Source organism: Actinia tenebrosa, unplaced genomic scaffold (genome assembly GCF_029948245.1).
Source record: "Actinia tenebrosa isolate PJP-AT-01 unplaced genomic scaffold, QUT_ActTen_1.0 PGA_scaffold2__45_contigs__length_23673736, whole genome shotgun sequence".
In the NCBI taxonomy this organism is placed as follows: domain Eukaryota; kingdom Metazoa; phylum Cnidaria; class Anthozoa; order Actiniaria; family Actiniidae; genus Actinia; species Actinia tenebrosa.
The window spans coordinates 9,361,456-9,375,715 of NW_028292579.1; the positions used below are offsets into that span (position 1 = coordinate 9,361,456).

Here is a 14,260-nt window from a genome sequence, read left to right on the forward strand (position 1 = left end):
AAAGGAATTTGAAATTTCCAAGGGGTAGGAAGGGTCAGAGAAAGAGCAAAATCACAAAGTATGGATGGAAATTGGAATTTCCAGGGGGTAAGGGAGTCTGAAAAAATTCCTCCATGGGGGGGATATGGATAATTTCTGGAACCACACATTGTTTATTGGTTGAGCCACAAGTCAAAAATGTTTGTATTAATTTTATTATTCACAAGAACAGGGAATGAAATCACACATTGATATCCAAAGTTACAATTGGAATATTTTATATTGTTCATTTTAATAAACTTATATGTACATTTACGTATATATATACATACTCCTAATAGCTAGTCCTTTATATTTCATTACTAATCACTAGTTATGATAAAAATCTGATTTTAACTAAACCAAAACAAACGCTAATTTATAAATTCACATGATATTTTAATGTCATTTTTTTCCGTGTATACAGTATATAAAACCAAGTTTCCATTTTCAGCCCTATTTTATTTTTTCCAAGTCTATTATCAGTTGCAAATATTAATAATCAGATTTTGCAATATGGTAATATTTGCCTGCACTGAAAATAAGGTAACTTTCATGATTTCATATACAATATTTATATTGTTTAATAAAAAGAACACAATACATGAGGTTTCCGTTGTGTTTCTGCTATTACGAGTGTTATTCTATGATCCACTTTAATCTACTCACACCAGCCATTTGATTGTGCATTCAATTCATTAATTCAATACCACTCCTTTCTTATCAAATTAATGCTAACATCTGGCTGCTGGTGACAGCTTGCTTGTATTTTTCGATTGGAAGTCTAAGAATTTGCTTGTTAATACACCAAATTAAAATATGGCTACCAATTTGAATAACCATTGTGTTAGACTGACTAGCCTCGTGTTCATGTGGAAACCTAAAAGTGTTTTCACATGTATGAGAGGCTAGTCAGACCAGAACAATGGTTATTCAAATTGGTTGCAATATTTCAATTTGATGTATAGGGCAAAAATAACTTTAGCATCTCAGTATCACAGCTCATAAATTTGTTTTTTGGAGGCAAAAAGGCGACTAAAAACATGTCTTACAGTGTGCAATGCCTTTTGAAGCTTATTTCCTATGTTACCCACATTCTGATGAGAATAGCCACCATTGCAGCAGAAACATCAAGCTCTCATCATTGATCAAACCTTTATTTTGTCATATCTATTGTATATGACAGCCTCCAAAGCACTTCAGTAAAGGAGTCTGGATAATTCCATTTGAGTCTGGTTTTTGAAATATCTTATATTATTTTTGGCACACATACACACAAACACTACATTAACCCATCTCATGTCTAGGTCTGTATAACAATTTTTTTCAGAGGAATATCTAGATTTGCTTTTACCACCTAAAGATTGCTATATTTTATCATCAATATAGTGATTATCGTAACAACTTACCTTCTATAATCACGAGCTGATTTTCTGATAATATCAATAGCGAAAATATAGTCTATAAAAGGCACAACTGGAGAATGGAATATTTCACGACTGTACAATTAGAAAACACTGAATGATATTACTTGGTGCCTTTTGAACTGTAACTTTATAATGTAACTACACTAGAAGACATACCAAGAACTAATAGAGGAAAAGTCTGATAAATGTATCAATTTGAATGTTTATAAATTAGGAACATTCTGTAGTTTTTTCAATGAAAATTTCTGACTACAGAAATTCCCAAAGGAGAATCTTTCAATTCCATCAAATATATTAACTTTTTTAAAAAAAAAATTGGAATTATTGCCTAACACAATAAAAACTGCGCTTGAAGTAAAAAGTTCAGAATTGATTTTCCATGGCAATTCCACATTCTTTTCAGCGTTTTTCTCTAAAATTATTAGTCCCAGTTATATATTAATTAGCGTGTATATAATTATCTATATACATATTTATTATTCATTGACCAAAAGAAACAAATCTATATCAAAAACTTTTCACACAAGACCCTTACAACCTCTGTTACCCTTCCGACTTTGGTGGAGTAACCCAGCCGTATTTTTCATGTGTTTTAACTAGCCTTTTAAAAGCGCTTTCGGCCTCTTTCCTCGAGAATGCTTTCTTGCAAGTTCTATCAATTCGTCCTTTGCCTTTAACGACAGCAGCCGAGAACTGAAGAATTACTGCCTCGACTGTATAAGCACTGCTCCAGCCTTTAGGTGTTAAGAGTTCCATACAGATAGCCCCTCCGTCTAGAACAAAGCCGCCTTCGATTCGTGGGGCAAGAACTCGCATAAATGGCGGCGCAAAAGGGAAATTCTCCGGAAATGTGATATTGAGAAGGATGTATTTGGCTCCTGTTTCGACCATATCTCGATGAAGTAGACTGTCTCCGTCTATTTTGTGTAATTTAACGTTCCATTCGTATAGATTATCACTGACCAGCTCGGCTGAAAATATCCTATAATCGCTTTTTCGGTTAACGTCGTGAAATTCTTTCATAAGTCGTTTTGTTCGAACGCGTTGTGCGTGAGAGAGAGACATACTAGCGACCTCCATTGCACCACCGTTTTTGGTCGACGCTTCGTTCTTCTTAGTACTGGTGTCTTCTTTGACATCCTCGGACTTTTTCAACTTATCAGGCCCATCTTTATTCTTATTCTCTGTTGACTGTTTGTGGTTGAGATGGGTACGTGACCCCCCTTCAGTGTTGTGTTCCGTGGCGTTTCGTGCGTCTCGTCGTACCAACTTTTTCAGGACGGACGCCATTTTGTCCAAGCAAAGCTGAGCAAAAAGACACGAAATTATCAACTAAGCCGGCCAATAAGTAACCTTTTTCGCAATATAAAACAAAAAATGATCTTTTTAAAGGATTAATCAGTCCATTCAAGCACTAAAGAGCAGAGCAAAACTGTTTAAATTTCCCCTTAGAGTAGAGAGTTTGATGAAGGATCGAATGTAATGAAAAATAACTCATCGTGCAGGGTGTTATGGGAAGGCAAAGTGAAGATTCACCACTTCCGGTTTGTTATACTGCATTTCTTTCCGTTACCATAAAACAAAGAAAATGAGAAAAATAAGAGAAGAAAAATCGTCTTAAAGGCCACAAAGACAGTATACCCTTTTTACCTTTTTTCTATATTGAACTGTCGTCTTCGGGCATAATTCCCGATCGTATCTCATAATTCATTTATTTCTCTGTGTTTTATGCTCTTATTTATATAATGATTCAATTTTCTACCAGAGATATCTTCCGATTCGGTAATATTACTTTACATGTAAATACGTCATAAGAAGAAATTGTGAAAGATATGTGGTTTAAAGAGCTTTGCTTCTTTCCTGACGTACTGTGTGGTGCGGCAAACTGACGTATAATCAAAAAGTGAGACGTCTTTTTCGCAAAAACTGCAATCGAAAACTTACACGAGGGGAGTTTAAGATAAGCAGTTATGAATGCGACGCGACTAATAGTAAAATAGAAAAATCAAATAATTTATAGTGTTCGTCATCGGCAATCATATCCCAAAATAAATATTTGAAAGACGTGTGTGAACGAAAGTGTCCACATTGAAGAGAAATTAACTATAATGTTTTTACTGCATTTATGTGACGACGTCAGAATTACGTAAAATATCGCTTTAACCCTTAGAAGTTAACTTAATCCTACGCAGCACCATCAATAAGTGGTAAATAGTAAAAAAAGATGATATAGCATAAAAAATGTATAAATTTTGCAAAAAATATCGTTAAGTCGAATCCATGTATAAGCGTACTGGCGTATAAGCGTAGTGGTCGCAATAGTAAAACTAAATAAAAATAGAATAAAAATTTAATCCTCATAAAAGGGCCTCTGAGGGCCCCTGCCCCCCGCCCCGTCTCCGCCGTCAATGAGAATGTGTTTATATTAAATATTCATCAGTGAACAATAAAAACATGCAGATCGATAAAACTTTTATTTTTTGATAGATATTTTCTTTATTTGCTTTTATCGGTAAAGTTCACGACAAAACTAAAAAAGTCAAAAAAATACACCCCAAAAAGTCGCCCTAATTTTTGTGGCCGGATCATTTAGTCAAGGATTATCCAATCATGAGACAAGAAGTCGGCACGTGATCAACGTTTCCCGCTCTTTTTTTCGAGTTTGGAAGACATGTTTTTAAAGAAAGATTTGCTCGCAAAAATGTGGTAAGTTTTGTCCTTTTTCTCTTTACTTTGGTTGCTGCTATCTATTAATTATCTAATGATATGTTTTAAAAGACATTTTATTACCTAAAATTCAAAGAATTCCACCATAAAAGATGGAAAGTAGGTTGGCCATGCAAACTTGCACAAATAAGACTTACATGATTTGTGTATGAAATTTGAATTAACTTTTGTCCGACCTGCTTTATTAGTTCAAAGACATAGACTAGAGCACGTTTTAGTTATGAATACTTTTACATATGTGCTTGCAATCATTCTACAGAAAATGAAACTGAAAATTAAAAGAAATGGCATCCATGTTGGTTGATATACGGGAGACTAATAACAGGGGTGGATCCAGGGTTTGGACATGAGTAGTTTACTCTGAATTTATACCCAACCCACCATACCCCTATTAGTTATAAACTGCCTAAAAGGATACATCTACCATAGCATGCTGTCTGCAGTCAAGATCCTTGTACAGATTTATCTCAGTTGAAGAATCTAGCACATCAAAGGACATCATGTGAAAAAAATGACATCAAAAGTATTAGTATGTAAAAGTACAATGCAAAATATATGCTATTAAAGGAAAAGTGGCATGGCAGCAAATTGAATATTTTATGAAAGATAGAGAACATACAGTCACAATATCAGTGTACTAAAATTTACATGTACTAGCAAATTATACAAAATGAATACATTACCTTATTTAGATTGAGGTGTTCCACTATAGATGAATCCATTGCTGAGTTCAGTTGAGAATATGTAAAGACCATTCAAGCTTAATCAAAACCCAGTGAACAATATTATAGATTTCAGAAAAGAATAAGTTTTTAAAAATTCCACCTTGTTCCTGTACTGTTCCCCATCAGTTGAAGGATTAAAAATCAGATAATTATTAATCCAGATGGAACATAACTCACAAGTACTCTAAGAACACTGGAGTGGTGGTCCAAAAACTATTATATAAAATATTACTGTAAGATATTCTCCATTCTCATTCGTCTAGGATTTAAAGTAGCAAATAAATCTATTATTTCCTCAAGATCTAAGTCCATGTCTCTGTGGGAATGCATCAGTGCCAGTCCATTCATTCTGTCTTGAGCCATAGTATTTCTTAAGTAGTTCTTAAGATTACGGAGGGTTGAAATGGACCTTTCACAAGAAGCAGATGACATAGGGATAGTTATAAGGATTTGAAGTATGGTATGTATATTAGCATAAGCAACATTGTCAATGTGCTCAAGTGTCCCTTCTAAACTATCAGGGATTTCCTCTCCTAGATCATCTTTCCTCATCCACATTCTCTCCCACAGAATAAGTTCTGCTTGTAAACCTGCATAATTAGGTATATCCTGCCTATAATGTTCACAAAAGGCTAATACATTATCCTTCCAAACAATACCAGTGGCCAGCATAATTGATGGAATAACTGAAAGTGCTCTGTAGCAAACAAACACATCATCTTGAAATCTGTTGTTCAGTTGTTGGACTATATGGTCTAGAAAAACTACAGTTAAATTTGTCCTATGATATTCTTCAGGGTTTCGGGCTGCAGCATTGGCTCTGTGAACTTGTCTCTGAGCTACTCTAGGCATGGTTGGTTGAACTGAAACTTGACCTGCTAAAGTGACAGCTTCCTGGTAGAGTGCATTGTGCCTGGCATCAATGTCAGTTCTCATCTCTGTTAAGACTGACTTTAAAAGTGCAAGTTCATCCTTTGCCTTGAGAAGATCCATTGCTTTCTTTTGTAATTTGACAGTGAGAGGTCGGGTCAAATCTAACATGTGTCTAACAATAACAATAGCAACAATAAATGAAAAAGTTATTGCATTCAGTAAGGTCTGTGCATCATTTCTACTAGGTCGATTCCAGTCCCCAGTTCCAAGATCATTGTTGTTCATTGATATGTCTTCAAGCGTAGCAACAACAGGACGAAGAAGTTCTACAACTCTGTCCATTCCTTCTATTCTTTCGATCCATCTTGTTCGGCATACATTTATCAGAACAGTATGGTTAGCTTGAGGCATTATCTCTTTAACCTTCATGACCAAATACTGCTGTCTCTTTGGTGAATTGTTAAAAAAATCAGAAATTCTTTTAACAGTATCCATCATGTTTCTAACAAGTGGTTGTTGGCATGTGTCAGCAACACACAAATTCAGCCTGTGGTTCATATAGTGAACATAAATTGCTTTGTCAAATTCATTTCTTATAAGTGTTGAAACTCCATTCAAGCAACCTGCCATATTGCCTGCCCCATCATAACACTGGCCTCTGCAGTCGTCCATAGAAAGTCCTAATTCTGCTACTGCTGTAAGTATTTTATCTTTGATAGCAGCTCCAGTTGTTCCCTCATCACAAAGAGAAAACCCAATAAATTCTTCTCTAATTATATTTCTTGAATCAAGAAATCTTATCACTAAAGAAAGATTTTCTTTGTTAGAAATGTCTGCAGCTTCATCTGCAGACAGAGAAAAACTTACTGTCTCTGATTTCCTTTGACAAACTAGTTAAAATGTAAGGACCTACTGTTTCTATCATCTGATTCTGGATGGTTTTAGAAATGTAAGTTGCATTTCTGGGTGCAGTTTCCAGGTGATTCTGCAGTATTTGATCACCACTCTGCACTCGAAATTCTAGCAGAGCCTGAAAGTTTCCTGATAGACTAGCATTTGTTGGGTCATCATCGCGTTGACCCCGGAGAGCTATGTTGTTTCGCCCACAGAAAATTATCGTTTCAAACAAAGACTTAAGGACCGTCCTATTTCTATCGATTTGCTGTTGAATATTCAACTTCTGATCTACTGGGACCGCTTGCTGCCTCATTGTTTTCGAAAAGTTATCCATGGCAATTACAGCAAAATTGTGCATCTCACATTTACCGCTGGCGTGTTTTGTAAGTCTCGAAGCCGCTGAAGTCCAACATGTGAGTGGGGACTTCAACAACTTGTCTAATTCATGAGCATTTCTACCAGATTCTACTCCAAACAAAACGCAGGGAAAACAAAATGCTCCATCGAGATATTTAGAGTATGCAAGCCAGGGATATCTTCTAAGCCATTCAAAGACAAACTTACGAGGCTTTCTATTTTCTATTGACAGTGGGAAATCAAAAATCTCACCTGGTTTCCACACATTCTCAATGAACCCCAGCTTATCTTGTGGTGATGAAGAGCCAATTTCTTTAAAATTCAAGCCAATGTCGAAAGGAGAACAGTCCTCCCTCCTGCAAATCGGGTCGCCACGCATTGTAGAACATTCCTTCGTTCAAACTACAGCAAATCTATGACTCTAATCATAAGAACGAAAGAGACCCAACGGGGGTAGGTCTAGCTTTTTATAGTTTTGCTGGTAGTTTATGAGGTAGTTTGCAAAGTAGATAGCCAATCAGAAAAGGGTTTGAGTGGTTTCCAAAACAATCAATGTGTTTCCAGCCAATCAGAGAATTCTTTGAGTAGTTTACGATCATCACACCGGCCTAGCTCTACAACTACGCACGCTCACCCCCTGAGGTCCTATTTGACAAAGGCTGTTTTCCGATCGTTTTCCGATAGCATTCCGATGCGTACCGACGGAGATATCCGAAACCCGAAAATTTTTGCGGGAATCGGTAATAAATCGGCAGAAATGACGAGATTACTCATTTTTGTTTGACTTTTCCTTAATAATTAACTGAAAAACAACCAAGTGAGTTGTTTCTAGAAGTTTCTAGAATAATGTAATACACATATTTTGACATTATTTAGAAAGAAATGATGTCTAGCTTTGAAAAAAATTGAGTAGTTTACGGAAATCACGTAAACTACCCTGGATCCACCCTTGAATAACAAACTAATTCACTGAGTATAAATTAGTAAATTAGTAAATTAGTAATGGCATCCATGTTGGTTGATATAACGGAGACTAACAAACTAATTCACTGAGCATAAATTAGTAATATCTATTTTTTTCCCCCCTCCTTAGTGTTGACTGCAAAAATTGCTTACCCTAAAATATATTGTTTTACCCTATATATACTTGGGCTAACAACTGATCATAAAAAATGTATGCTTCCATAGTGACGTCTTGAATATCCATAGGGTTGATGTAAAATTTCCCCAACAAATCCACAGAAATCTCAAACGAATTAATTAAATTTTGGTGTCCAAAGCAAACCTTTTGGGGGGGGGGGGGGGGGGGCATGGGGGCATATGCTAGTGGTCAATATTATATCTTAAATTTAGACTTTCCCAGGCCAATTACTCCAAAACCCCGAAAGCCAAAAGCACAGTCTCCTTTTCCCTCCTCCACAGGTGAGAGAAGGAAAGGAGGAGGAGGTAAAAGGAGACTCACCTCACAGAATAATACTCAAAAAGCCCACTTCCAAGATATGCTTTGCTTGTACATGTCACACACAAAGTTTTCAATGCAAGGCTACATGCATAATGCTCAGTGATTCCTAATGGGAGAAAAAAAATTACATAATTTATTACATAGCCTCATACTAAAATTTTTGTGAGCGACAAGCAATAGTATCCTCCGTGTTGTCATTAGAAGCCACGTGAGTATCTGGGACTGAAACTAATGATGGCTGCAGAGGAGACTAGACGAGCAAACCAAATGTCAAGAAAAGGGCTTTGATTAATCATAGTTTACATTTAAAAATGACATATTAATTTTGGAAGTGTTTAATAATTGTATGGTAACATATAAACCTAATATTTGATAGAATTTTACATTGAACGTTATAAACTTTTTACAAGAATATGTACATATTTATAAAATTTGAAGATGATGAAATACTATAATCAATAAAACAGCACTGCCTTTACTAATGGATGAAAGGTTTAGCAACAATTGGAGAGTTCTTTACAAATTATTAGCATACTTAAATATTAGTCCTCTTTCGTCTTTCCTCTAGCTACTGATTCAATTAGTGCTTCCAAGCCTCACTAATAACTTAGATCAGGCCAGACATTTATTAATTACAAAGGTTGAAGACATTGATGTTTGAAATGAATTTCAACCAATACATAGCAATAATTATTGCAATAATATTATTATTATGCTGTTTTTCAAGATTGTTTTTTAGAGCTGTTAAGTTATAACACATTTTCAGATCCAACTCTCACAAACACCATGAAAATAAACCAAAAAATTTTTTTCAATGATTTAATAGTTTTTTTTCCTCGTTCTGGATAGTTTAGTACGGGAGGCAAAATGAGGTGGACTAAATTGTGTGGCATGGCCACATTTTGTCTCATTAATTCAACAAATTTCTGCATTACGCAGTCCTAACATATTAAACCTGGCACAGAGAAAAATTTTTTAAATCTTTATAGAAATGCTTCTCTTTTTGGACTTGTTTTCCATAAGAGTAACGTCACGCTTAAGAGCTCTATATTATCTGTAATGTGTTCATCTTCAGCTTCAAAGGAAATTCATACTTTTGGTGATATTTGTTTTGATTGAACAGCCACATGCATACCACTTCCACTTCCTCTAAAACTTTGAAAACATCCCAACAATGAAAATACTGATTGTATTTAAATTCCATAATATTGAAGTTTTTAATATATTATTAAATTTCTAAGCCCTAATTCTAAATCCTAAGCATGATAAAACAATTAAAATTGCTAGAGAATAATAACATACTATTATGAACAGAACGGCTAAGCTCCATATCCTTGATGTGGGATAGAATCATAACAAAAGTGTGGTAATTTAACTCTTATTATTATTATTATTATTGATAAAATTGGCTTAAATATAAGAATCCATGGACGTGTACACAAGGTTACATAAATGTAAATGATGAGGTAATCAAGTTCTCTATTCGTATTTGTAAAGAATGCATGTTCTTGCAGATGTTAGATATCATAATAAATTTTGTTCCAACCAGGATTTAATTTCATTAAGTTTTATCTTCACTATATGTTTATTCTAATTTCAGGCATCAACTGAATGTAAAAAAAAAAAAAAAAATTCCTTTAATTTATAAAGGTCTTTTATCAAAATAAAGTTGTGTTTGTCACCACTAGAAAAGTAATCATTAAAGACTTGATTAAAAAAAGTTGAGACAGGTTCTTAACATCTGATTGTCCTAAGAACAATGAAATATTGAGCATGAAATATTTACTGATTAGAAATAATCATGTAGCCTCTTAATTAAATCACCTTAAAGTTCAATGAATATCACTACTTATTATTTCGTAAACAAATATATCGTGAAGGCCTAATCTGTCCTACAAAATGTCACCTGACATTTGATAAAATGTCCTTTGGATCGCTCTTTTTGTCATTAACTTGAAACTATAAACGTAAGAAGTCCATAGTTTCTTGATTTTATATTTTCTGAGTTTAAAGTAATATAGCTTTGTTGTTAGGTATATATGTAAGTATGTATACAGTGTTAAAGTTGTTATTCACATATTACTACAGCATTAAATACCTTGTTGTATATTATACATAATATATAATATTTTGTATCTATTCTAAAAAAATTACTTGGTGGCCTTTAGTTTAATTCCTCTAAGTGGTCATAGATTAATGCAGCAAAGGGATGGAGTAATCTTACTAGAAGGGCCAATCCTTACCCCCCACCCCCCCCAAAAAAACCTGAAACATCCCATCCCCTTCCTATGATTGCTAGCTTAGTCATACCTCTTCATCCAATTTTTGTGGTTTTATTTGAATTTTCAGCATGGAAAAAACCCCAAAAGTATTCTCCCATTTTTTCACTCTATCCCTTCTACTGCTAATTTATGGCAAGTTTCAAATCGATAAAGAATCATGTATATTGCATATCTGTTAAAGATAAGATAGAAACAAAAAATAAATTTCTATTTTGAAATACTGTCAATTGAATGTACTGTGAGGCCATGATTTCACAAATTGCATCCAAAGATATAACAAAAATTAGATATTATAACAATTCAAGTTTTAGTCAATATAGTGGTGATAGTGATGATGGCTGTGATGGTGATGATGCTCATGCTGATGTACCACTGTTCTTTGGTTTGGACCCCTTGTCACCTCTCTTTGGTGCTTACAGGAATGATAATGACCTCCTTTGGGATGTTTTGAATGACGTTGTCTAGGAGAAGGGTTTCCATACAAACAAGCATGACTTTGGACATGATAGGGATAGGTTGCATGATCCGTTGCTAGGTCTAAATACTGTGGACACCTATGCAGGTCAAAGTCGGGTTCAAAAGAGTCCTGTTTGCAGGAATGATGGCGAGACTTTCTGTGGCGATGGCGACTTTCTGTCTTCTCAAATGCCTGTCCACCATTTGGCTCACAAAGCTTATTCAGCCAATCTCTTACTCTACACAAGTCTGTTTGTTGTGGACTTGGAGGGTTACATTCTCCTGGCCCAGTTTGCATCCTCTTGGGACACCGGTAACCTCCAGGATTTGGATCAGCAGAAGCAGGATTCCTCTGGACTTCTTCTTTCACTGTTGTGGACTTACTTTTTCTTCCATGGTCACATTTTTTACAGTTTGTCTTTTGAGTATAAGGAATGCCTTTCTCTAAGCCTTCCATTACTGTTCGCTCATGCACAATTGACTGTACTTTATGAATATCCATCAAGCTTTCAGGTGGATTAACTGCCATTGAGTCACATCTTTCTACTGGATAAGTCCTGGTTCTACTTTTCTTTGTGTGATCTTGTGTGACGGCAGAAATCACATACTCATGACAAGTTGATGGTTCTCCATTACCATTTTTTCCTCTTTCTTTTGATACTGATAATCTTACTTTGAGTTTTTTTAGTGGATCCTTTGGCTGGTTCTTTGACTGTGCGACACTTTTGCCAAGAACTTCATAAATGGACTTGACCAGGTTTTTCAAGTCCTAAAAAGCAAGTAATATGTTTGTCTCAGCCAAACAAAAACATGTAGATACTTAAAACTATTTCTAAATTATTGAAATATTATCTAAGATGATAAATAATGATAAAACGTTTTCTAGAAGAAAATGTACAAAATCCCAGAAAATGTTGTCAGTACAATTTTTCAGAAAGTTACTGAATTTTAGGAATTGCAAAAAGAACTTTTTCTACAGTTTATATACAGAACTGTCCATCATCATGTCTTATTAATTGTTATACTTAAATGTGACATGCAGGCACTTGTAATAAGTGGTGTTTATCAAAAGATAGTGGGGGGTGAATAGCCCAAAGACCTCACACTGTCCATTCATAATAACAAATGAACCACATCAGTAATGACATTTTTGTACTGCTTCCATGGGCACAATGTTAAAAACAGTTAGTATTTTAGTATTTTTACTTATTGGTAAGTTCAATTCAAAACTCTACTCAAAACTCCCTTTGTACTAGGTGGGAGCTCAATCGATAGCAACACCAAAAAAAAGTGGTATGTAACAACAAAAGCAATATAAGTTAATGGGAATTAACAATGGTTTCAGAGTCGATCTTCTTCCACTGGATTCAAATTGGAATTCAGAAGTTGACTTAACTGAGGGAGGAAAATCCAGAGCCCAGGGAAAAAAACCTTAACCCAAAGGAAAAACCAACAAACATCTCCAAGATAACATATTTTTAATTCATACAGACATGTACTTACATCTCTGGTTACTTGTCCCTTTCCTTCAAAGTCATACAAGGTGTAAGACCATTCTTGATGATCAGAGCCAACTGATTTCACAGACATTCCACACTCGCTTATTTCCTAAAATGAAGCATAAAATGACACATTTTAACATTGACAGAATTTAAAGAGGCGAATGAAAAATTTAGTAATCGTCATGGCAGTTACCAGTAAAAATCTTAAGCTACCACTCAGTAGACACCTGCCTTTATGGACACACATCATTTAGTATTCTGTATGTGCTATAGTCTTTTAATATAAATGTATGCCAATTAATTTTTAAAACAGACACAAGTCTACAATCAGCAAATAAAATAATGAGGCCTCTCTGCTTAATTTACAATTTCATGGGAATATTCATCAAACTTTGCTCTAAAATTTATCATTAGGAACTATTAAGCTCCCTCACTCTTATCAATGTTGTTTTGAATAATGATTGGTGGCACATGAGCATTCATCCATTTAACATTGCTAGGGGGAAGGGGATTGGAGGAGAGAAGCTTCTTTCCATTGGAATTGGGCTTCTTGGGTTGTCCAGGTCTCCAGGTATACATTTTTTCTCCAATTGCAGTGTCCTATGCAGTTACTATTAGGGACTTTAAGATTTGCAAAATCTATGATGGCGGTGTCAACTGGAAGTGTGAATAACTTCTGATCTCTTATAGACTTCTGTTCATCGGAGACTTCATTTAAAAAATTGTCAGTAATGTCAACTTATCCACAGGAAAGACAGACTTTGAAGACGCCCTGACCCTAAAGTGAAGTTATTTACACTTCTGGTTGACATCACCGTCGTAGATGGTGCAAATCTTAAAGTCCACATTAGTGTCGTCACACAAAGTTGGTGAGTGCATAGGAGACTACCATAAGCCAAGCTTTATAAAAGTATGGTATACATTGAACTTCAATAGAGACAGTAATGATAAAAAGGTAAATTATACACCGTGAAAAGATGAAAAAACTTACGTTTCGGATGCTAGTCCTTTGTCAGAATAAATGTACTTCAACAAAGGACTAGTGCCCGAAACGTCAGTAAGTTTTTTCATCTTTTCACGGTGTATAATTTACCTTATCATTACTGTTTCATTAGAAACACCGACGCAGCTCACACTAGTTTTTAGCTAGTTATCTCTTCAATACAGACATTAAATTTGTTGAAAATTTATTGGTAGTCTAATTCTAAAGCAAGTAGTGCTGCACTGTAAGGTTACTCACTTTAAATGGCTTTGTTGTCTGTGTTGAAGCCTCAACAAGCCCTTCTCTGTCAAAAGTCAGTTCAATTTTCTTCCCATCAGGCAGATCCGGCAATTCTACAACTGAAACAGATATTTAAAGATTAAAGCTCTATTTCATAGCATACAGGATACATGATTATAACATACAGATGAAACCAAGACATGAAGTATACAAAGATGATACATAAAACCCCAAACTAAAACAACATTGTATTGAAAAACAAAATCCAAAATTCAAAAATGACTTTTTAGTACTTTTTATAAGTAATTTTTT

At 34.9% G+C, this 14,260-nt stretch overlaps 3 protein-coding genes and 1 long non-coding RNA gene across 10 annotated transcripts in view; 1 reads left to right on the forward strand and 3 right to left on the reverse strand.

Annotated features, from left to right (window-relative positions):
- Window positions 1-252: 252 nt before the first annotated feature.
- On the reverse strand, window positions 253-3,180 carry LOC116304987 (ubiquitin-conjugating enzyme E2Q-like protein 1). The gene is made up of 2 exons (XM_089034563.1): window positions 3,096-3,180; window positions 253-2,750 (listed from the first exon to the last, which is right to left on the reverse strand). The coding sequence occupies exons 1-2, from the start codon at window positions 3,147-3,149 to the stop codon at window positions 1,989-1,991; spliced, it is 816 nt and encodes a 271-aa protein (XP_088890689.1). The 5' UTR covers window positions 3,150-3,180; the 3' UTR covers window positions 253-1,988.
- Window positions 3,181-4,109: 929 nt separating this feature from the next.
- On the forward strand, window positions 4,110-4,744 carry LOC148909205 (uncharacterized). The gene is made up of 2 exons (XR_016120509.1): window positions 4,110-4,151; window positions 4,432-4,744. It is a non-coding gene; the product is annotated as an uncharacterized LOC148909205 (long non-coding RNA).
- On the reverse strand, window positions 4,485-6,736 carry LOC148909206 (52 kDa repressor of the inhibitor of the protein kinase-like). The gene is made up of 2 exons (XM_089034388.1): window positions 4,856-6,736; window positions 4,485-4,652 (listed from the first exon to the last, which is right to left on the reverse strand). Exon 1 carries the CDS (start codon window positions 6,440-6,442, stop codon window positions 5,126-5,128), a length of 1,317 nt encoding a protein of 438 aa, XP_088890514.1. The 5' UTR covers window positions 6,443-6,736; the 3' UTR covers window positions 4,485-4,652; window positions 4,856-5,125.
- Window positions 6,737-8,805: 2,069 nt separating this feature from the next.
- The window catches only part of LOC116304980 (uncharacterized), a 35,051-nt gene continuing 29,596 nt past the window's right edge, over window positions 8,806-14,260 (reverse strand). For all 7 annotated transcript variants that reach the window (XM_031714790.2, XM_031714791.2, XM_031714789.2 and 4 more), the window contains 3 exons: window positions 13,967-14,067; window positions 12,728-12,832; window positions 8,806-11,993 (listed from right to left, as the gene is read on the reverse strand). In XM_031714790.2, coding sequence (XP_031570650.1) covers window positions 11,076-11,993; window positions 12,728-12,832; window positions 13,967-14,067 — 1,124 coding nt within the window. In that variant the 3' untranslated portion in view covers window positions 8,806-11,075. The remainder of the gene's footprint in view (window positions 11,994-12,727; window positions 12,833-13,966; window positions 14,068-14,260) is intronic.